At 40.7% G+C, this 16,734-nt stretch overlaps 1 protein-coding gene across 3 annotated transcripts in view; it reads right to left on the bottom strand.

Annotated features, from left to right (window-relative positions):
- The window catches only part of HEATR5B (HEAT repeat containing 5B), a 73,279-nt gene that overhangs the window by 35,909 nt on the left and 20,636 nt on the right, over positions 1–16,734 (bottom strand). For all 3 annotated transcript variants that reach the window (XM_063443222.1, XM_063443223.1, XM_063443224.1), the window contains exons 15-23: positions 14,325–14,488; positions 13,740–13,915; positions 10,510–10,615; positions 9,993–10,183; positions 9,692–9,851; positions 9,188–9,377; positions 4,809–4,978; positions 2,930–3,074; positions 2,281–2,460 (exon numbers count right to left, since the gene is read on the bottom strand). In XM_063443222.1, the coding sequence (XP_063299292.1) occupies positions 2,281–2,460; positions 2,930–3,074; positions 4,809–4,978; positions 9,188–9,377; positions 9,692–9,851; positions 9,993–10,183; positions 10,510–10,615; positions 13,740–13,915; positions 14,325–14,488 (1,482 nt within the window). The remainder of the gene's footprint in view (positions 1–2,280; positions 2,461–2,929; positions 3,075–4,808; positions 4,979–9,187; positions 9,378–9,691; positions 9,852–9,992; positions 10,184–10,509; positions 10,616–13,739; positions 13,916–14,324; positions 14,489–16,734) is intronic.

The following is a 16,734-nucleotide window of genomic DNA, read 5'->3' as shown; positions in this document are numbered from 1 at the left end:
TTTGGAGTATGCCGATTCTGATTCATGTGAGTGTTATGTGAATGTGATGCATACTTTTAAAGTTATGAATATTGTGTAAAACTGTATTTTCCTGCCTGTGATAATTACATTAACCCATTGTGTAAGGTAATTGTATCACAGACAGAGGGGAGGATTTTGTGTGGGAGTGTCTGAGTGTATTGTATGTGTTTATTGGTTGTTTTACAAAACCCTGTGGGTGGTACTAATGTGTAAGAATGTGTATATAAGAACAATAAACCCACAGCTCTGTCTGTTCCTGCTTGACCCTCAAAATGGAGCCTTGTCTCGTTCTTGGGGGGGGGGGATTTATTGTATGCTGTTCCAGTTTGACTGCTAGGAGTGTAAACCTATTCGTATGGTTTTTCCTATTTGGCTGTTTACAGCATTCATATGGTTCCGGTTTGGCTGTTTACGGCATTCATATGGTTTCCTGTTCGGCAGATTGTTGTCTTTGGTAGCTGCCTGTGTATCTGGAAGGGAATATCTCATAAACGGCATTTAACCCCTTTTATGCCTGGGGGTGCCGTTACAGTCTCCTCCTTTACTATGTTGATTCCCTTTATGTATTTAAATGTTTCTAACATATCCCCCCTGTCTCGTCTTTCCTCCAAGCTATATATTTTAAGTTCCTTTAACCTTTCCTTGTAAGTTTTATCCTGCAATTAATTAACCAGTTCATTAGCCCTTCTCTGAACTCTCTCTAAAGTCCGGAGCCAGATGGCAAATGTACAGCCAAAGCTTTAAGAAATAAAGGTAAATTTAATTGGTTCTAATCTTTTTATATTCTTTAAAGGGAGGCCGAGTACTCTAATCTAAAAAAATGTACACAATGGACCAAAATACATTGTTTTGGAATTAGAGAGTTCACTTACATTAAATTGCCAAAAATAAAAGGAAGAAGGGAAAAGAAAAGGCAAGGAAGAATTTCTTTCTCCACGAATGAGTATGTGTGAGGCATGTGCAGAGAAGAGAAAACAAAACAGAAGAGTTACTCAAGTCTAAAGTTTTCTAGTGTTAACACAAGTTCATGGAGATGCTCACTCTGTGAACCACGGTTTATGGGCCCTACCTCTGGTATCTACCAAACTTGAATAAACCGCCAGTAATAACTGGCAGCATTATGGGTGTATGTTCATGCATAACTAATTTAAAAGCACAAAAAAACATTGTATAATGGGTAAACAAATGTAACCTTCATTCTTGCATTTAAAGGGCATCTGTTATGCCCCAAGCAATGTATCATCATTAGATTGTGCAGCATAAGATCCTTTGCTAGCAAATGTATTTTTTCCCGCATGTCAGTTAATGCCAAGGCATTGATTGACAAGAGCGAGCAGAAAAGACCTCCCAGAGGAGGTCCCTGTGCTCTCTACCCACAACAACCACAGTGCATGGACTGTGGCTGCTATGGACACTCCCGATGCTATGGAAACTCTGCTATGGAGTATAGAACGTGATCTCACTCCATTCCAATGCCAGTATGCTGACAAAGAAGTCAGCATTCCGCTGTCACTGATGAGATTTGCCTTTCTTGGGGATGCATCCCAAGCAGGGAAAATCAAAAGAAAACTTTGAAGGAAAGCAGGAGGAGCAAAGGACGGCCAAGAGGTGGTTGTTACACGATGAGCGAATATATAATTTATCTTTGTGATATATGGTGTGTATATGGTAGGTTGTTTTTTTTCACAACAGGTGCACTTTAAGTATGATTTTAATCAGACAAACTGCTCTTGAAATTGCATAAAAAGATTGGACTTTGCCTGGAGGCCCTGTGGATGCCCCACGTGCTAGCTCCGACCAGAGACCCCTAAGCCTCTTCTCTATAATCTCTTCTTTCCTTTCTTTTCCTCCTCCTGTCGACTCGACTCTTTTGCTCATATCCCATTTATTGGGAGTCTTTATTTTGCCCTAAAACCCCCGAATCTCGGTTACATCCAGACAGGACTACATACCTTGCAAAGACAAACTCTTATACTTTCAGTTAATAGTCTGCATTAACATAATTTGCAACATAGATGTCACGTTGCTCCCTCATCCAGAGCAATCTTAATGCTGTCTCACTACTGTAAAGCGTGTATCATAAGGGACCGATGTACAACCTCCTATGCATATTCTAGTACATCTTGTTCTATTATAATGCGATCTTGTATGTTTTATTTTGTACATGCTGTGATGTATACCCTCTGTAAGGTTTCCTGTGTTTTTCGGAGTAAAATAAAGAATAAAAAAAAAAAAAAAAGATAGAACTCTGGTACTTACCACTGGTGGCTGCCAACACATCTTTGCATAACAGCAGCCAGTGAGATAATTTGTTTACAGCCAAGGAGGACAGCATATGTCCTAAGGTGTCATGGATGTCTGAGCACAACTTTCGATCAGTTTCTCGATCCAGCATCCCAAAAAGTACTCCTTCTAGGCCAGTGTCTGTTATGTTTATATCTGAGACACAAGACAGGTAGAACAGGTAATACAGTTATGGCAAATATATTTTGAATTTCACTATTTCCTCTTAACATTGTAACATTGTAATTTTTTTTAACACAGAAGTATCTGCATGAAAATGGAAAAACATTTCCTGGTATTTCAAAAATAAAATATCATTTAAGAGCTGCAGAAAAGTTCAGATAAATGGAATCTGTTATAAATAACGAGTATGCAGCAAATGTAACAAAGGCAAAAGTGTACATAGAAAAGAGGACATGCAGAATTATTCTATAACTAAACTCCAGTTATGACTTCTTAAACAAAAATAAGGCATAGCTACATTGGCACTAGGCCTGATTATAACCAAGTGTCAAGTAAATTCACAATGAACCATTGCAGACACTACCTCTCCAAAACACATTTTCAGTATTACATGTTCATCTATATATACACCATTCACCCAGCACACCTGTATGATACTTACTGATTCCACTGATTTCTTTGTCTCCAGCATTCTTTGCGAGATTCATGGCATATTCACATACTTCTGCTGCTTCCCTCTGTGCTAGCTGCCTAAGACAGGCAACAGCTGCACGTCTCAACAGAAGATGGGAACTGCCGAGGTGAACCTGTAACAAAAATAATAAAAAGTCAAACACCTAAAAAGCCTTGTGCTCTTTAAAATGGCACTATCATGGCCACATCCATTTTTTTTTAATTTTTTTTTTATTTAACCCCACCTCCCGACTGCAATAAATGTTGTCACCCTAGTCATCCCCAAATGCCCCTAGGCCCCCCATTTTATATTTTTTCTTTTGTTTAGAGTTTTATTTTATGCACGGACCTATGTCCTGGACACCACCATCTTTGTGTGGACAGATGTAGGCCCTGTGGGACACATCATCTGCCCACACTAGATAGCGCTAGGAAATTCCTGCGCATACCCAGTTGATCACTTGGGCATACGCCATTTTCCGAAACTGACCCCCTCCCCTCCCCAGCAGCGACGGGTGGGGGCTGAATATAAAAATACCCCACCACACACCTGTCCCAATAAAATAAAACCCTAGCTATCCCCCCTCATGCTAAAAATAGTGAGGATGGGAGCAATAAGCTAAATACCTGTAAATAAAAATTTTAAAATCCATCTAGGTCACTTTTAAAGCCTTCCCACGCCCTGCAATTTGACTACGAGCACTGAGAGAGACAATAGGCCCCCCTTTTTATTAATTGGGGCCCCCAACCGCTGCTTATGAGTGGGAGGGGAGGAAGTAGGTTTCCCTACCCCCCTTTTGTTACTTACGGCCCCCATCCACCGTTCATCGGTGGGGGGGGGAGACAATGTCACCCCCCCCCTTTGTTACTTAGGGTCCCCACCTGCCTCTCTTGGGTAGGGGCTGCTTACTTTTTAGTACACATGCCCCTACTCACGGCATAGGTTCCATCTTATTTTCTAATACTAAGAAATCTTTACTTAGTACTAGTAAAGTAGGCTGAAGGACAAATGTTGGTCTTTCAGCCTTTTAGTAGATGGCTCCCTAATACCGTGAAATTCTGATCCGAACAAAAAGTACCGAATTTCATCCTAACTCGAATAGACAAACTGTACTCATTCTGTTAGGACGAAATTTGTAAGTAAATGACAGGACTTTCGGTAATAGTGAAAGGAGGCATCGTGATATCACGGAAGAAGGTATAGAGTATTGTGGGAAAATTTATTTGACCACAGGAAATGGAGCGGGCTTAAGCTCCTCCTTGCGTCTAAGATGGTCAAGCATAGGAAAAATACTGAAGACAAAGTAGTCCCTACTTTGTAGTATGTTTTTTAAAAAAAATAGATTAGAAAGGAAGAAAAGAAGAACAGATCCTGAGAGAGGAAGAGAAGAGGAAGCAATTGCGGAAAGGCAATATCGTCATGACGGTGCTGCTTTAATACACAGAAGTGGACATTGGAACGGAGTTCCTGAACATCATCAGCCTTATTAACAGACAGAAGTCAATCAAATAGCATAGACTCAGGATATTACTAGTCCTCTTGAAATCTAGTTTGCTAGTGGAGCACTCACCCCAATGTTTTAACCTTTGGTGCATTAATAGCTCTCACCTATGACAATGTACTCCCATCCTTGACCCCACCTCCCTTTTTCCTCGCTTTCACCTTTTCTTAATTTAAACTTGTAGTCCGCTTCTTCTCAGTCCTTACGAAGACAATTGCAGTCCTGAGAGCAGCTTCCCTTTCATTGCGTATCTAAAATAATGACTAATCCCCACTTCCCTATATTGTTTGGTTATTTTATATGATACATATTGTCTCTGTTAACTTATTTAAACACATGGTTTATTTGTTTATGTTTTACACTTACACAGAGGCAGGGAACCAAGCTAGACAGGTTGACATGACGGGGTGCAAACATGTGAAGCTGCTGAAGGCAGGAAATGGCTGCTGCTTGCACCAAAGAGTCTGAGTGATCCTGCATAATGGCACAGCCCACAAGACAAGAAGAGCGAATGGTGGATATAGTGGCATTATTGCCTAAAACGAAAATTCAACAATTATGTTTTATTTTTATGTATCTTATTCTTTTGTTTGCAGTGTTCAATTAGAAAATTGAACACGAAGAACAAACAAAACAGATTAAAAAGTCAGAAATTCGAGAAAACATTAGTTTATCTATGTAAAATCTGCATAATGTTAGCCTTTTAGCTATAAACCACCCCATCGCTGAGCCAATTTCTTTCCAGACTTTGCGCATGTGATTAATACATAAATTGCAGTGAGGTTTTTTTTTTTATGCAATTCTTTGTTCTTGTAACCTGGATACTTTATGGATACTCTTTAGGGTTCTATGCATAGTGTCATTTATCATTTTCAATGACCACAGTCTGGGACTATACATTTTCTATCACTTAATTAAGATCAGGACCGGTGCTAGGATTTTTAGTTACACAGGCGAAGATGCATTTTGGTGCCCCCCACCCTCGTTTAAAATAAGGTTCATACAAACACAGAAATAATCATACAGAGACATACAGACACAGACAGAGACATACATGCAGGCATATAGACATACATACAGAGGCATACCGTCATACAGACACATACATACATACATAGACAGACATACAGAAACATACATACAGAGACATCCAGGCATACAGACACATACATACATACAGGCATACAAAGACATACACGCATACAGACACATACATATATACAGGTATACAAAGACATACAGGCATACAGACACATACATTTGTACATACAGAGACATACAGGCATACGGACACATACATTTGTACATACAGAGACATACAGGCATACAGAAACATACAGACACATATATGCATACAGAAACATACATACAAAGACATACAGGCATACAGAGACCTACATACATACATACATACATACATACATACATACAGAGACATACACAATTACATACTAGTTCAATCTTGTCCCCTGGATGCATGCTGTCTGGCTCCTTGGAGTCCTGTCCTGCAGCCCAGCCCCATCACAGGGCGCCAGGTCAGGTCCCTCTAGTTTTAACCCTGCAGCTGAAAACATAGCAGTTTCAGAGAAACTGCTATGTTTCACCGAGGGTTAATCCAGCCTCTAGTGGATGTCTCACTGACAGCGGCTAGAGGAGCTTCCGCTATTCTAAAACACTGAACGTCCATAGGAAAGCATTGAGTAATGCTTTCCTATGGGCGGTTTGAATGCGTGCGCGGCAAGAGCATTCGGAGCTGAGAGGCGGAGGGATCCCCAGCGCCAAGGGAGTCCGGCGCTAGAGAAAGGTAAGTGCTGAAGACACACACACACTCTCACGAACAGATGCATACACACCAGCTAACAGACACACACATTTACTGACAGACACACTCAGCGACAGACATACATACACACTCACTTACAAAACACACACTCACTAACAGACATCAAACAGACTCACTAATACACACACAAACACACTCAGTAAGAGACACACAGTAACACACTTACTGACACTCACTAGCAGACACACTCACTGACACTCACTAGCAGACACACTCACTGACACTCACTAGCAGACACACTCACTGACACTCACTAGCAGACACACTCACACTCACTAGCAGACACACTCACTGACACTCACTAGCAGACACACTCACTGACACTCACTAGCAGACACACTCACTGACACTAGCAGACACACTCACTGACACTAGCAGACACTAGCAGACACACTCACTGACACTAGCAGACACACACACTGACACTAGCAGACACACTCACTGACACTCACTAGCAGACACACTCACTGACACTAGCAGACACACTCACTGACACTAGCAGACACACTCACTGACACTAGCAGACACACTCACTGACACTAGCAGACACACTCACTGACACTCACTAGCAGACACACTCACTTACACTCACTAGCAGACACACTCACTGACACTCACTAGCAGACACACTCACTGACACTCACTAGCAGACACACTCACTGACACTCACTAGCAGACACACTCACTGACACTAGCAGACACACTCACTGACACTAGCAGACACACTCACTGACACTAGCAGACACTAGCAGACACACTCACTGACACTAGCAGACACACACACTGACACTAGCAGACACACACACTGACACTAGCAGACACACTCACTGACACTCACTAGCAGACACACTCACTGACACTAGCAGACACACTCACTGACACTAGCAGACACACTCACTGACACTAGCAGACACACTCACTGACACTAGCAGACACACTCACTGACACTAGCAGACACACTCACTGACACTAGCAGACACTAGCAGACACACACACTGACACTAGCAGACACACACACTGACACTAGCAGACACACACACTGACACTAGCAGACACACTCACTGACACTCACTAGCAAACACACACACTGACACTCACTAGCAAACACACACACTGACACTCACTAGCAGACACACACACACTAACACTCACACTAACACATGTTTTTTTTTTTTAATTTAATCCCTCAGCCTCCTTACCTTTTTGGAGTGCTGAAGGGATTCCCTGGGGTCCAGTGGTGCTGCTGGGCTCCTGGGCTCCTTGGCTGGCTGGCTCCCTCCCTGGCTGGCTGGCTCTCTCCCTGGCTGGCTGGCTGGCTGGCTGGCTGGCTCCCGGGCGGGCGCGAGGGAGCACTCTCCCATGTGTGCTTCCTCTTCAGCTCCCTCGCGCACCGCGTAGGGATGCCGGCGCCGGAAGATGACGTCATCTTCCGGCTCCGGTATCAGTATGCGGCGCGCGAGGGAGCTGAAGAGGAAGCACACATGGGAGAGTGCTCCCTCGCGCGCCTGCAGAACCGGGCGCTCGGCCACGCTACAACAGGTCGTCGGTTGGAGGGGAGCGCAGTGCGCTTCCCTCCTTCCGGTCAGCCTGATTTTGCGCCCCCAGGGCCGGTGCGCCCTAAGGCGGCCGCCTTATGGTAGCGCCGGCCCTGATTAAGATAGAAGGCAGAAAATCCTGGCTTTGTTCTCTGTTCAAACCATTGCAAACTGTTTTGCAATGGTTTGACCTCTTACTTTGGCCCAGCCAAACTCGAAGCCTCATATGAGGCCTGGTAAGAAGAGTTGCAGAAACCGGATGCCAATCCCACTTGTCATTCATTTCTGAGCCAGTGTTTGTTCACAGTCAGCTGAACACTCAGCCAATGAATTACTCTCAGAGTATGGAATATGCACAGAATTGGCATTAGCCAGCCTAGAACTCGTTTCAAAAATTTACATTGTTCTTTGTCAGGAATGGCAAAGTTTTTACAATATCATAAGATGAAGTGTTTTCGGTGCTTAAAATGTCCCTTTAAACTCTAAAATTTACTTTTTTACAATATACCCAAAAGAAACAGGTCTACATAGTAGAGCATGCTAAGAATTATGTGACACTTTCTGTATCTTCAAACTATTATTAACCACTCATTTCTGTAATTTCAAGTAAAGGCTATCTGAATGCAGTGTCTAGCTTCCGAAGTAACTTTCACACATTTCCATAACTTGGAAAGACATGTTCGCACCTGGAGTAGAGCCAAACTCTTAAAAATATAATAATATATGATAATGTATTATATTCTTTGCACATGTAACACATTGTAATGCATGCATATTGATAAATACAACTTTTCACTGCATCCCCAGGCATGAGTTTGATCCTTACGTGGCGACCATCTTTAAATCCTCTTGAAACAGAAACACCACCAGACCTAGAGAATGCAGGTAACCAAGAGCAGGAAAATTTCACAATTCCTGACATCACACATAAGCATCAAGCATCTCTAAATGCAAACGGAGTAGATTCAGCTTTTCACTGCATATGCTCACTGGTCAGATAAATGGTGCTTCTAATCAAATAACAGACAGCCACCTCCATGGACCAAGATAAATTAACATTTAAATGGACACTGGAGGTACCAGAACCACTACATTAAGAAGTAGTGGTTCTGGGCCATAAAGACTATCCCTTGCAGCTTCATCAGTGTAAATTTTGTTTTTTTTTCTGAGAAAAGGCAGTGTTTACACTGCTGCCTAGTATCAACTCTTCTGGCTGTAACTCGGCTTCCTGGGTGTGGACAACATCAAGCTCTGCATGGAAACGCTGAATGCTACACACAGAGATGTCGATTGCTGTGAATGCTCACTGGCATCCCCAATGGTAAAACAGTGCTCATTGATAGCTCGATTAAAGTATTGGCACTCACCTTGTAATTCTGGACCCACAGTGGTTATTATAGCACCCAAGCAACGACCCAAGCACTGGTGTACTTCTGTGTGTGAAGGAGGAACAGTCAGCAGAAGTGTGAGAACTAAAGACAGTGTTGGTTCCACATAGCCACGGTACATGGGCCCACTTGAATCCACTATTAATGCAAGTGAGTGAAGAGACCATGTCTGCAAACAGAGTTTACATTTAAACAACATTTCTATTTTTTCTAAACTGTAAAATGTTAGGCATAACTATTGTGTCATGCAAGAATAATCAAATCATTTTTTTTATTATTAAACAGTATTTCATTAGGGAACGGATTATGTAATGTTTATACATACATTAGTGATTACATTAATAACATTAAATGGCATTAGGGAACATAGAAGTATAGAGTATTTAAAAAATATATTTTTTTATACGGAGGTGCTACAAACGGGATCAAAGTCTATTTACAAAGCCCCAGCAGACCCTGTAGTACAGTCTGGTGTTTGCTCACCTGAACCTCTGGTGAGGTTCCATCCTGGGCTAGAGCCAGTAGAATACTGACAGAGGTCTTCAGGTGCTGGCCTGAACCAATTCCACCAACATAACGGTGCAAGCAACCAAGGGCAAGAGAATGGCCTGTTCGTGAAACTACATCCCGAGCCGACTTCAGCCTAGTTTAAACAAGCAAGGGGGAAAAAGAAAATCAGTTTGTACAGTTCAAGCATGAGTGTGACTGTATAATAAATGTGCATTCACCTTTAGGCACAGAATTTTTTCATTTGTGTGAACCCTCAAATGATCTTACGACTTACTTATCAAAGCTGAATTGAGCCATCCTTGCAATGAACGTTGCCTCTCCAACCACTTGAGCCATTCTGCCTAGGGCTTCTCCAGCGGCACATCTAAGTATTGGGTTGGGATTATCAAGGGCACCCATTACCAACGCAAGGGCTGATTTACGGACCTCCTCTGGACCTAAGGTGCTCTTGTTTTCTGCCAGTCCCTAGAAAACAGAAAATCACACAATCATAATTCAGTGTTTTAGTGAAAACTGAATAGGGAAAATCACTAATGTCACCTATACTCTACTTCACAAGTGTGGCTAAATGTTGTAAAGATTATAAAAATAATAATACAACATAATAAAAATATGACAATCAGTGACTTATCTAGTTACCAAAAAAGTCTAATGTGTTTACTCTGAAGTATAGGTTTTATATTCCTAGCAAATAAACATCCTATCTAATAAAAATTCTAAAAATAAATAAAAAAATACTATATTCTAAAATAATTTCAGTAAATTTGTATGTAGCATGTTATTTACTGTACCTTTAGGGCACTAAGTACTGCTGTGAAGATATTTAGCTGTACAGCCTGCTGACGTACTCCTTTGGCTTGTTTCACACATTCCGCAAAATGATCCAACATTTGCAACCTATTGGGTAAAAATATACATAATAATATATATAGTTTTTAAAAATACATGTGATTAATAAGACTTTAAACCTACATACAGACAGTTATATACAATATGCTGATTGGACTTTGTCATAAAGGCAAAATCTCTATAAAAATCCTTAAAGGACCACTATAGGCACCCAGACCACTTCAGCTCACTGAAGTGGTCTGGGTGCCAGGTCCATCTAGGGTTAACCCTGCAGCTGTAAACATAGCCATTTCAGAGAAACTGCTATGTTTACAATAGGGTTAATCCAGCCTCTAGTGGCTGTCTCATTGACAGCCGCTAGAGGCGCTTCCGCGCTTCTCACTGTGAAAATCACAGTGAGAAGACGCTGACATCCATAAGAAAGCATTGAGAAATGCTTTCCAATGGACTGATTGCGCGCATGGCTCTTGCCACGCATGCGGCGGATGCCGTCAGAAGAGGGAGAAGAGTCCCCAGTGCCGAAGAAGCCCGGCACTGGAGAAAGGTAAGCGTTTAACCCCTTCCTCCCCCTTCAGCCCGGTGGGAGTGGGACCCTGAGGGTGAGGGGGACCTAAAGACCCCATAGAGCCAGGAAAACGAGTTTGTTTTCCTGGCACTATAATGGTCCTTTAACTGAAAATTCCAATGCAATAAGAAGCCATAAGATCAAGTAGGGACTTCTTTGCCTTTCATGGGAAGATGATTTTTGGCAAAATAGGGCAAAGAGTGTCCCTTTAAATCAGCTTCCGCTACCATAATTAGACATTTCCCATTGCTACTTGGATATTCATGTCAGTGAACACAGCAAGATCATCTATGGAGCAGAATGTACTCTTGTAAGGTCTTCTATAGACCCTTGTTTTGTGCTCTTACTCATGCATGAACAACTGAAATGCAGCTTTTAACAGATGCGGCCGCCAGGAGGTGAATTCTGCACCAAAGGAAAATATGGCTCGCAACAGGGGCTCAGATATAACCCCCACTATGTCCCCTCGTGCCTGTATCATAGTTAAAAAATAAACAAATAAAACATTTAAATTGACATGCCCCCACTCTGTAAACTTGTAACACATAAAGAGGAAACAGTGCATTTAATGGATTTGTCAAACAGGAAACAGTTTGTAATTGGAGTAAGAGTGTTATGGGCAAATGCAAATATTACAAGTTTTAGAATGAAATGTTGTATTTCTTAAACTGTGTACTTTGTCTTTAAGAGATATTGCAAACTGACAAGGTGTTAGAAATGGAACATATTGTTTTTCATAGATGTTTCTTTAAGCAATAACCTCAGTGCATAATATGTTTGCGCCATTTTGTCCCAGACGAATTACAATAACAATAATGCAACAATAAACAAGTTTCAAGGCTATACTACGACTCTTTCAGTACACAATATACTGTGGTAACCCCAAGTTAATGGAACTTCCCCAAATCCGGGAATCTCCCACGACTGTGCACTTACGTCTTAGTATAAACAACAGATAAGCTATTCAGACTTTAAGATGCCATCTTGAACTAAGTCAGGAAAATTTCCATGACGTATGCGCCCTTTAGTTATGGCCTTGTATCTTTGCCAAATTAAGGGAGGTCCTAAATTGATTTAAAGTAGACAAGTTACTTTTTCATATATGAACTATGGTGACTCTAAAATGACGACACTTAAGGTATAAATAGGTGTACTTTTAAAATGTTAAGAAACAGAGGAGATACGGTACTTGGAGACAGACGCTGCTCCATCTTAAAATGACTGAGAGGCTGACATGATGACATGTTCAGAAGGGTATGTTAACCTATTAATGATATTTGCAAGCATTTAATTTCATCTTATAAACTCTGCTATAATGGATTTGATATGTCTATATTTATATTTTTTATATAATAAATATCTAAAAGACAAAATCTATTGCTTCCAAGACAATCCTTATTTTATATTGTATTCTCAATTATTTATATATGTAAATAGAGGATCTCTTACTAACTATATAAAATTATGGCTAAGATATCTGTATGGTTAGCCCTACTAAGTTCTATGCTTTAAGACATTATAGTGGTAAATAAGGGAACCGCCAGTGGTTACAAGAGCATGCCTACTTTTACATACATCCTTATCACTGTATATATAAGTAGTATCTTGTTAGGGGCAGTCTGGAAAAAACAACAAGATAACCCCCAAAATAAAAGAAGAGAATGGGGTTGCCAATAAAAATCTCACAAGAGAACACCCTTCAATACTCACAAAAGATACAAACAATACAACCCATAAAATAAAGGGTTGTTCCCCAAAAAAGAAGAAAGTTGTTACACCTAAAATCAAATCACTTTATGATTAATAATAATTTTAAAAAATACTTAAAGGACCACTCTAGGCACCAAGACCACTTCAGCTTAATGAAGTGGTCTGGGTGCCAGGTCCAGCTAGGGTTAACCCATATTTTTTATAAACATAGCAGTTTCAGAGAAACTGCTATGCTTATAAATTGGTTAAGCCTTCCCCCTAATCCTCTAGTGGCTGTCTCATTGACAGCCGCTAGAGGCGCTTGCGTGATTCTCACTTTGAGAGCACGCAAGCGTCCATAGGAAAGCATTGTAAATGCTTTCCTATGCGACCGGCTGAATGCGCGCGCAGCTCTTGCCGCGCGTGCGCATTCAGCCGACGGGGCGGAGAGGAGGAGGAGAGCTCCCCGCCCAGCGCTGGAAAATGGTAAGTTTTACCCCTTTTCCCCTTTCCAGAGCCGGGCGGGAGGGGGACCCTAAGGGTGGGGGCACCCTCAGGGCACTATAGTGCCAGGAAAACGAGTATGTTTTCCTGGCACTATAGTGGTCCTTTAACCAGGACAAAAAAAAATAAAAAAATAGTACCCATACAACACACAAACAGAAAGAAGAAAAAAAATCCATAATGAGTTATCTGAATGTACCTTTCCTGGTTAAATACTTTGTTATTATTATTATTATTATTATTATTAATTGCCAGATATTTTCTGTGAAAAATGTTAGGAGGGGAGGCAAAGTATAATATATTGCTTTTAATTGGAGTAAAGGAAGGTAAAGACAAAACGCGTGATAAAATGAAATATAACAAAATAAAAAAAGATCAGAAAGAACATTTTAAAGCATACAATGTCAAACTGACCTGTGCTTGAAAGACACATGAGGAAAAACCACGCCAAAAAGAGCCACAGAAGCATCGATCACAGACACTCCTAATGGGAGGGGGCCAGGTACAGCTTCACCAACAGGGATGCGCAGATATATAGATGAAGGGTCATGTTCTAGCGCACCACTACCAGATGCACTATTGGGCTGGAGCTGTAAGGCAAATATAATAAAATAACTGGGAAATGACTGGAAAGATGAACTATTTCAACTAATCACAATGCACCTCAAAACCCCACAAAAAATATTCAGGATTGGATGGAGGTAAATGACATTGTGGCAGTTAGCAAGAAAGGAGTCAAAGTGAATTAGCAGTCAAAGCAAATGACAACTGCTGACTTCAAAAAGACTGTTTACCTAAAGAAAATGGTAATTACGGAAACTGGTTTCATGTGCAATTTTATATCTTTACTCAGTTGGCCTCATGGGGTGTTTAAGCGTTAAAAAATAAGTTTTGTAGACAATGTAAAAAATGCACCACCACAAAGTCTATATTAATTTCATTTTGGCACATTACAATGGTGGAAATTGTGAAAATCTGTTACTACTGAAGTATTCATACCTGATCTTCTATTGATTTGTGGTCCGTTTCCTGTAGCCAGGAGCCGAGCAGCACACTGTCATCATAATGGCATAGGGAGCGGAGAAGTGATGTGGTAGTGTTAGAAGAGTTATCAGTTAAAGTGAATTCTGACACTAGTTCACGGAGGAGTACATTGAAGTTCCCTTAGGATATAAAGAAAATGTAAACACATTATGTTTAATAGATACGATGGTGAGATGTATACCTGGAACAATTATTTGAAGCAATAGTAAAATAGGCTGATTAAAGTTTAAGTAGTTTGTTCATTTGCTACTTAAGAAAAACGGTCATATTATTTATTACTGATTAAATAAATGAACACATTATAAATACATGTTAAAAACTTTTCACTGCATTTTCTGGTGTGCACCTTTTCTGTGGGGACAACCATATTTAGCACTTTGGTCAAGAGCATCACATACCTGCTAAGGCCATGCACAACCTGAAGATCTGAAACCATGTTTCAGATGCTTGGAGCTTGAGCATGATGTAATGATTGCTGAATGCACAATAGCTCTGCATTACCTGCCCTTTTATGTCCAGATAAGATGTTTTTCTGACTAAAGGGAACTTAAAGATGCATTCATAGAGAAATATGAGCCAGGAGATGCAGAGGAAAAAAAGGGTAATTGCTTAAACATGCATACTAGTCTGACACTTGGGAGATCTACTGCACACTGGGTGTGCTGCACGAATACAAAGTGTGAAGTCAGGCTCAATCTATTATACCAAATAATCAACATTATGACCTGCTTGAAAACGACAAATTACAGTATCAAGCAAACATGGTTTAATAGAACACTGTGAAATAACAAAACTTAAAAGGGACACTATAGTCACCAGAACAACTACAGCTTATTGAAATTGTTCTGTAAACACTGTATTTTCAGAGAAAATGCAGTGTTTACATTACAGCCTAGTGATAACTTCACTGGCCACTCCTCAGATAGCTGTTGGAGATCCTTCCTGGGTCACGGCTGCCTACAATGCATCCAAACATTCAGTGTCCCCTCCCTCTGCATGCAGACACTGAACATTCCTCAGAGATTCATTGATTCAATTCATCTCTATGAGGAGATGCTGATTGGCCGGGGATGTGTTTGAATCATGCGGGCTCTGCCCCTGATCTGCCTCTTTGTCAGTCTCAGCCAATCCTATGGGGAAGCACTGTGATTGGATCAGGCTACCACTTCTGATGTCAGCAGGCAGTGGGCAGGTCAAAAGGAAATAGTGACAAAGCCAGCAGTTTCATGCTTAAATACAAGTAAGATTTACTATATTTAGGGAGGCATGAGGGGACCAGGGTGGCTAGATGGTGGTTTTAACACTATAGGGTCAGGAATATAGGTTTGTGTTCCTGACCATATAGTGCTCTTTTAATAGTATGCCATTTGGTTAGTCCCTGCTTAGGTACCATTCAGGTTTTAGCTCACATTTTCAATTAGAGATAGAACCAATTACATTTTCATGTTAAACTAATCCCACCCACAGGGTAAGTCTTAGGCTTTTAGGTATTTTGGTTGTTAACTACCATAATGTGTGTACTCAGTCTAGTATCCAAATAGGATAGATTTTATCTGTAAGGGTACAAATTATAGAAATTAGTATACATACATACATACATACATACATACATACATACATACATACATACATACATACATACATACATACATACATACATACATACATACATACATACATACATACATACATACATACATACATACATACATACATACATACATACATTTACAGATATGCACATTATCACATATTTTTTTTTCATTATTTTGGTTTCAGACCATGGGACTAGGACAGTAACATATGTTTCAATATAAAAGCAATAGAAACGTTCTGTTTAAAATAGAATAACTATATTGCAAAAGATACTTTTGTATCTATACCCCCTGAAACATGGTGGGGATATGTTGCCATAACAATGCCAGTAAAACCACGTCATGGGTAGGGCTGGCCGATCGTTGAAAAAGGAGATAATCTCCCTGCAGCTACTGTTTACACAGCGGCGACCGAGGTGTAGGTACGAACAAACGGTTGCCGTGGAGTTGTGACGGAGCCGCAGTAAAACAATTGGCCGCGGCTACTTCCTGACGTGGGAGTGGTTTACAGAACGGCACACATGCGCATATGCGCTAAGAGCACGCCGGGCATCATATGTGATACGATACAGCTGATTTTGGTGAGTGAGCATTGATTATGTGTCCTATATATGTTTGTCATTTTGATGTATGCCATTTCATGTGTCCTGATGAAAGCTCCGACCGGGAGCTGAAACGTTGACATCTTTGGATTCATACAATAAATCGGATGAAGAAAACCTAGAGTGACAGTATTTTTTTGATATATATATATATATATATATATATAT

This window comes from Pelobates fuscus, chromosome 2 (assembly GCF_036172605.1).
Source record: "Pelobates fuscus isolate aPelFus1 chromosome 2, aPelFus1.pri, whole genome shotgun sequence".
In the NCBI taxonomy this organism is placed as follows: Eukaryota; Metazoa; Chordata; class Amphibia; order Anura; family Pelobatidae; genus Pelobates; species Pelobates fuscus.
The sequence above is the reverse complement of the archived record's forward strand: the minus strand, read 5'-3'. Positions and strand labels throughout refer to the sequence as shown.